Source organism: Zerene cesonia, unplaced genomic scaffold (assembly GCF_012273895.1).
Source record: "Zerene cesonia ecotype Mississippi unplaced genomic scaffold, Zerene_cesonia_1.1 Zces_u001, whole genome shotgun sequence".
NCBI lineage: Eukaryota > Metazoa > Arthropoda > Insecta > Lepidoptera > Pieridae > Zerene > Zerene cesonia.
Window position 1 is genome coordinate 2,017,351 of NW_024045131.1, and position 8,323 is coordinate 2,025,673.

At 37.5% G+C, this 8,323-nt stretch overlaps 1 protein-coding gene across 1 annotated transcript in view; it reads right to left on the reverse strand.

Annotated features, from left to right (window-relative positions):
- LOC119838245 overlaps nt 1–8,323 on the reverse strand; it is a 63,758-nt gene that overhangs the window by 29,231 nt on the left and 26,204 nt on the right. Inside the window, exon 2 of the mRNA XM_038364102.1 lies at nt 1,045–1,380. Within this exon, the coding sequence (XP_038220030.1) occupies nt 1,045–1,380 (336 nt within the window). The remainder of the gene's footprint in view (nt 1–1,044; nt 1,381–8,323) is intronic.

The window sequence follows — 8,323 nt, forward strand, 5'->3', positions numbered from 1 at the left end:
AACACAGCGTATTAATTTAGTTCATCCCTTTCCGTCCCTCGGATATATCCATCTCTGTCTATGTTCACGCATTACAATCAAAATTAAACCTTAATCCTGCGTATTTAGACATATTTTAGGACAACAATCTAAATGAGTTACAAGTAACCGACGATCGCTAATTAAATGTAAGTACTTACAACAAAGACTTCTTAAGTTCAACGCGGCCATTTGTTAAATGGTTTTTCTAAACGATTACATTGACACCTACGTTTACGCCATTTTCTATTTTAATTTTTCCCTACTAAAGTATCACATAAGTATGTGAGTTATATAATATGGAACACTAGCGACCAGTACCGGCTTCTTACGAGTGAAATAACTTATGTATCATACATGTAAACCTTCCACTTGAATCATTCTATCTATTAATAAAAACCCCATGAAAATCTGTTGAGTAGTTTAAAATATCTAAACATACAGACACACAGACGGCAGAAAGCGATTTAATTTAATATATGTCTATTTATGTAGTAGTTGGGTTTTAGGAAATTAAATGATGCTATGTTGACCATATAAGGACTGGTCGGTATCATATTATACCCACCTAGTCCAACATTTGTTCTACCCAAAGGATGAAACACAATCATAAAGAGTTCGTTACACGTCTGTCCGTCTGTCTGTCACGACAAAAACTGATTATTACATAAAAAGAGGTTTAGCAACGGTTGGCATGGTCATAAGTTGGATGGGTGATAAATATTTTTACATTTATTGCTAATGCTTATTTGTACAGAACCCTTAGTGCCGCGCATCCGACACGCACTTGACCGTTTCTTTAACATTCTATAATTAATTTAATCTTATACAATTTATTTAATCTCATACTGCCTACTTCATTTCTACAAATAAAAACTTACGTCATCACTTGTACGTGCATAATCGAACCGTAAAATGTGATTAAGATATTGTATTGTTGGTCTAAACCGTTTATATGTGCTGTAATGAGATCTAATTACATTAAAATTCTACGTTTAAAAGTGAGCCGTTTATAAGAATACTCACATTTTCTCTGTCTACATCAAGTTGACTGCAATCGCTCTTCGGCAAGCTGAATCCGACCTTATCCCCTCTGTCCGTGCGTCTGTATTTCTTCGAATCCGTTGCGAATTTCTTCTCTACCGTTCGTCGCACAAATTTGAACTCGTCGGAAACGTTCTCCGTGCTCTTCCATACCTTTGTCAGCGGTTTCTTCGAAATCTTCGGCTTCTCGAACATTCTAGAAACTTCCGGAAGCGACTCGAAGTTCTCCCTAAGCTTCTGGAAGTCCGTCTTCACTGGGGCCGCCTCCGGTGTCGCTGGACGAGATATATCGCACGGTTCATCGTATATTTTCTGTTCCTGTAAAACAATTGATTTATTTATTTATTCATTATTGCACACTTTCAAAATATAAAACAGAGATAAAATATAACAAAATCAACTTAAAACTAGTATGCAAATGGCGGCCTTATGGCTAAAAGCCATCTCTATCAGGCAACCGTTCCGCAATTGATGTGTATTAATTAATACATTGTAATTGAGCAAATTAAAAGGAATTAGACCTACATCGTGTTTATACAATGCTTATTACTTGGTTACTGAAAATTCAAGCTTCTATTTAAAACCACAACGAAGTTTCAGAGGGGTCGAAAAAGCCCTGAACTGCTTCAGAAAACGATAACTATGTGTAGGTAAGCATTTTTGTTCAGTCTATAAGGCATGTTGATATGTTGTCGCATCAACAACATAATTTATATGGTTTCCAGGAACATTATTGATTAATCGTAGCTGAATTGTGTAAAGTAAATAATTGTTTTGAGCAAAAACTTAAACCACCGCCAAATTGTTTGATCTGGTCCACATTTGAATGAGACCACATTGGAAGTATTTATCTTTAAAATACAAATAATACATAGGCATAATATACTAATTAAAAAATAACTATAACAATAAATAAATAATAAAAAAACAACTAAAGAATGTGCTTTTATGATAGAATAGCACAATTCATTTAATCCTGGGTATCCTAATGAGGATAATAAGATAGATAAACTTATTAAATTGTCATTGTACACAGTTTGAATAAAACTGTCCGTTTGAAGTGGATAAAAATCGAGTCTACAGGTGTCGAAAAACGAGAAAACGAGAAAAACTATCGAAAGAGAACATGACTCAAAAACAAGTCTAACATAGAACCACCCCTTCTTCTTAAATTCTATTGACTATCGATAGTCGATTCAACTCCTTTACGTTCCTTCCAATCTTTGGAGTTTATAATTTACTAGCTTTTGCCCGCGGCATCGCACGCGTTAAATTGGGAGTAGTTTAATAGATGTTATTATACATATAATGATAATCCTTCATTTCTTAATCACTCTATCTATTAAAAGAACCCCCATCACAATCCGTTGCGTAGCTATAAAGATTTATGCATACTTAGGGACATAGGGAAAGAGAAAGCGACTTTGTTTTATACCATACTAGCTGCGCCCATCGGTTTCACCTGTGTGAGTCCGTATCCTGTAGGAATATCGGGATAAAAAATTGCCTATATGTTATTCCAGTTGTCCAGCTGTCTACGTACCAAATGTCATTGCAATCAGTTTAGTAGTTTTTGCGTGAAAAAGCAACAAACACACACACACACATCCTTACAAATTTTCTCATTTATAATATTGGTAGGATAAAAAGTGAAATCCCGTGTCCCCTACTGGGGCATGGGGCAGATGATATACATCTGTTTCACTGATCGATTTTTTTATGGACAAGTAGGTGATCAGCCTTCTGTGTCCTGCCAGACCGAGACATTTTTTTTGTGCGTCCCCACCGGGAATCGAACCTAGGACCCCCGGTTCTACGCTCACGCGTTAACCACTGTACCAAGGAGGGGGTCAAACTTCTAAATATTAGTAGGATAGTGAAGCAGAAATAAGAATTGCGTGGACTTCTGACTATGACCACAAATCTTTTTTTCTCTCTAGCCGTAGAGGATTGCTGTGCCCTCTCTGCTGATATGACCTCACTACTTCTACAACAAGGAGACGGTTGTCCAAATATTTGAATATAAAGAAAGCGAATTGTAAGTATCACTTCTTTGATTTTAACATTTTAATCGCATTAATATTACTAGCTGTGACCCGCGGTTTAAACAGCGTAAGTCCGTATCCCGTAGGAATATCGGTATAAAAAGTGCCTATGTGTTATTTCAGTTGTCCAGCTCTCTACGAAGCAAAATAGTATTATTATTCACCAATAGATGTAAGGAAAAAAAACACGAATATGACATCTTCTAAAAAAAATTCCTAGCTAGATCGATTTATCGCCCCCGAAACCCCCTATATACAAAATTTCATGAAAATCGTTGGAGCCGATTCCGAGATTACAATTATATATATATATATATAAATATATATATATATATATATATATATATATATATATATATATATATATATATATATATATATACAAGAATTGCTCATTTAAAGGTATAAGATAAGATAAGATAAATGTGGTAGTATTTCTTTGGATGTTTGTCCGTCAATTACGCTGTAACTACTGAATGGATTTTGATGAAATTTGGTATACAGACAGAGTATGAGCTGACTTGGGTGATAGGATACTTTATATCCCTAAATTTGAATGCTCCTTTGTAATAAAACCGGAATCTTGATATCCGGGCGGAGACCGGACGAGCGTCCAGTTTGATATAACACTTTTAACATTTTATTGTTATTACCGTAACAGACTATTTTTAACACGTTTAGATATAGTAGCTTCAACATAGAGGATGTTTGTATGTAACCGACTCCTTTAGACTCGCTTTTGGCCCAGTATAAACGGACAGATATCATCCGTTCTTTATACACTTATCAAGGATCAGTGACAATACAATAATTCCATGAGGATTCACGGGGAAATTATTTTCTTGCGTATTTTTTTTTTTATGTTACAGTCGGCAATGGAGCTGGTGGGACGCCTGATGGTAAACGTTAACACCGCCCATGAACATTTGTAGAGGCATAAGGTCCTTTGCAGACCTGACGCCTCTACAAGTGGATTGCCGACTTTTTGGGAAGGGATTAAGAAAGGATTGGCGATAGGAATAAAGGAAAGGACTGGGAAGGGTAAGGAAAAGGATATGGGCCTCCGGCTCCCCCACTCACCGAACGAAACACAGCAGAATGCTATTTCACGCCGGTCTTCTGTGGGGGTGTGGTACTTCCCCGGTGCGAGCTGGCCCAATTCGTGCCGAAGCGTGCTCGACTACCACATACAAAATACTCTGTATAAGAACATATGAGACGATTCAGTTGATTCTATCCTTAAAGCGTGAATTTATATTTGTTCAAATTTAGGTATTTATTAATATCAACTAGTTTACAAGAAAATTTAAGTAAAATAAAATGTATAAAAATAAATTTATTATCCAATCCTACTATAATCCTACTTCCTACTACTTAATTAATTATTAATTAATATTAAAAATAGGAAAGTTTGTAAGGATGTGTGTATGTTTGTTACTCTTTAACGCAAAAACTACTGTCCCGATTGCAAAGAAATTTGGTACGTAGAGTGCTGGACAACTGGAATAACATATAGGCAACTTTTTATCCCGATATTACCACGGGATACGGACTTACGCGGGTGAAACCGCGGGGCGCAGCTAGTATATGATACTATCGATTGTTGCTAGGTTTAAACTTTCACAAACAAGAGTGCAGTTAGTCAAACATACGGATTTCTATTATCGCTCGCGTGATGCGTGCGTGACGTCATCATGACATGACGAAGAAAGTAAACGTTATGGACGTCAGGAAATTATTCAATGCATCAGTCGTATAAATAAATGCATAAATATGTAATAGATTATGGCGACACGTTTCTGAATCGCGCTAGCGAAATGTTCTCGCTAAAGAGTATATATACAAATTTCCAACAGCATTCAATTGGGGCCTCACCGGCCGGCCAGTCGTGTAGACTCGTCAAGGATCTCCCTTTTCGATGGAGGAATTCCACCTTCCACCGTCCCGTACTAATCATAAAAAAGTGAAGTCCCGTGTCCCCTAGTGGAGTATGGGGCAGATGATATACATCTGTTTCACTGATCGATTTTCTTTATGGACAAGTAGGTGATCAGCCTTCTGTGTCCTGCCAGACCGAGACTTTTTTTTTGTGCGTCCCCACCGGGAATCGAACCCAGGGCCTCTCGGTTGTAAGCTCACGCGTTAACCACTGTAACAAGGAAGCGGTCGACCGCCTCCTTGGTACTAATCATAATAGCTTATTAATATACTTAAAAAATAGTTAATTCCTACGAAAAAGATCCCTGACGTCTCAAATGCACCCAAATGATAACAATTTCCTATGGTACGCGGAAAACGCCGGTACCGTTATCTTCCCCTTTGGATCCGCGGGCAAAGTCGCGCGTGGGCTTGTATTGCATAATTAAACTGTAACATTACCTAAAGTGGAACGACCCCAGTGCACGGTTCGTTGACCAAATCTTTTGTGGTCAATTGGTTATTTGTGGTCGTACACCGCAATACTAAGATTACATGGAACTTGTGAAATGGTAATTCTTTTTGAAGTGAAAACTTCTTTAGGCGCGTTGAGCGTTTTGGTAGAGGGTAAAATCCTCGGTTCGCGTCACCGACAAGCTAATGATAATAGTATATCTATAGCTATGGAGAGCCAGACTAGCGCACGTGCAGTAGCCTGTGTACACGTATACACTAATACATCGACTATTTCTGACTGTATTATGTGCGCGTACATAAAAAATTTCATATAATTTTTGCATATAGTTTTAATTACTCTCAACTTAATAGTTCCGTTTTCACTTCTATCGGCAGTCCCACGACTGCTACTGTTTTTTTTTTTTACTTTTGTTTTCCGTAGGAGGCAACTGAACAGACGAGTCACCTGATGGTAAGTGATCAGAGTCGCTGCTATGCACCCACAGCGCCAGGTACAGGGACAGCGGGATAGCAAAGGATACGGTGGGTCGTCTAATGGTAAAGAACCAGCACCACCAGCTACAATGTCACGATCTCCTATAGGAAAGTGGTATCTTCCCCGGTGCGAGCTGGCCCAATTCGTGGCGAAGCGTGCTCGACTCCCACACAACCCACTGTGATGCCGGTGTTCAGTAATTTTTGCGTCAAAGACCAACAAACATACACACACATCCTTACAAACTTTCGCATTTATAATAGTAGTAGGATAAGAAGTAGGATAGTAGGATAAAATAGGATTATATCGAAATAGCAAAGATATATTTCTTTCTTTTTGGTATATATATATACCTAATGGCATTACATTACATTACATACCATTATGCCTCGAGCTGATCTTAACTAAATTATCATATTTACTATTCTAGACTATGATGCATCTCTCTCTCTCCCACATGTGTTAATAAATAAAAATAATCATTCATTAGATAGTGATTGGATAGCAATTGAGATAACTTCAATCGGTCATAACGGCTTATCTGGCAGTTAAATTTACATAAGATTTACACATCATTGTAAGAAAATGTACATCAAAAAGTGGAAGCCACCAGGGAGTTCCCCAGCAGGCTGTCAAACCGACCTCTATATAACGTGAGTATGTTTATTTCAATAAACAGGGCTTTCCTTTCTCCCCCTTCAGCTGAATTCCATTAACCACTACATATCACAAAGCAAAATCGCTTCCTGCGTCTGTATGTATATATGCTTATATCTTTGAAAATACACAACGGAGTTTGATTGCGTTTTTTCTAATAGAGTGATTCAAGAGGAAGTTTATTTATTTATTTATTCTTTATAGTACATATCACCCAGAGAAAAACAATAAATTGTCATTATAAAAAAGACCATGCCAGCATATATGCACTAAAAGGCGGCCTTATTGCTCAATAGCAATATCTTCCAGGCAACCTTTTAAGTTTATTTGTATAATAAGATCTACTAAACTACTCTGAATTTAACGCTTGCGAAGCTATGGACAAAAGATAGTACAAAATGAGCTATTTTACCACGACCTCACCCAGACAGCTATCACCATACCATTAAATGAGAAACTATTACGCAACAGTCCAAACCATTGTTCGCCGACGATCTGGGTTGTATGCCCGTAAAACAATAGATTGCGGCGATAAGCCACGCTACTTCGCATACTTATTATAATATTAAAGGTTTCGTCAGATAGAACGCGTGCTTATCGCGCGTCAGAACGCGTATCTGAAGCCGCGTCATGACGCCGAATCTGTACTGAGCGTGGCTTTATCAGATATAACTCGTTCTTAGCACGCGTCAGAGCGCTAGCCTGACGCCACGCTATGACGCCAAATTGTGCTGTACTATGCACTAAGGCTGCGTTAAATAGAACGAGATATCAGCCCGCGTCAGTGCGCTGAACCGACGCCGCGCTATGACGCCGAATTGTGCTGTACGCTATGGCTTTGTAAGATAACGTGCGTAACCCACCATTGCAACCCATTCAAAATATAGAAAAATTATATTCTATGGGGAAGGTACTGATATCTTTAATACAGGTTACTCTGTAACCTAGCAAAGATATCGGTCTTGAACCTTAATTGTTTGATACCTATTTGTATTGCTGCAGCGATATACTTAGCTCTAAGGTTAGGTTAAGTGTTTGATTTAATAAATTAGATTTGATTTGATTTGATTTGATTCTACAATCTGTCCAGAGTGTTCTCGAATATTCTCGAAACGTACCAATATATTTCAATTAACTCATAATATCAATCAACGATAAAATAACCAATGTCGCGATAGCGCCGGGCCATGGACCAAAGTTCTTGGATCTAGTGGATAATTGAATTATAATTAATTTGCGTTTATCTCGTATTAGGTTAAAGTATTATTTACGAGTGCTCGTGAATTATATAGCTGATGACTTTAATGCGTAATTGGACTGTAACTGTCGCTAAATAAGAGTCATTTTTGGTTCGTTTGTATATTTCTTAAACAAGGATTTGCCGGCAGTTGATTGTAATTATTGCAATTTTTACATATTGAGGTCAGATTAGAGTCTATTTATAGGCGTAGTATGTCATGGAAATCGTAATCATTAGTCATTTTGGGCACGTAACATACAAAAGCATAATAAAAACTTATCATAATGGTCGTAAAAGGTTGAAATTTTAAAAAATTCCGCCTTGTCTGCCCCCTTTTCTATAATAACTCGAGCGGTCAGCCCCAACATCGCCTGTGTACATATACCTAGTCTTGCCATAAATATTGTAATAAAGAAAAAAGAAAATTGTTAACTGCAAATAACATTTATT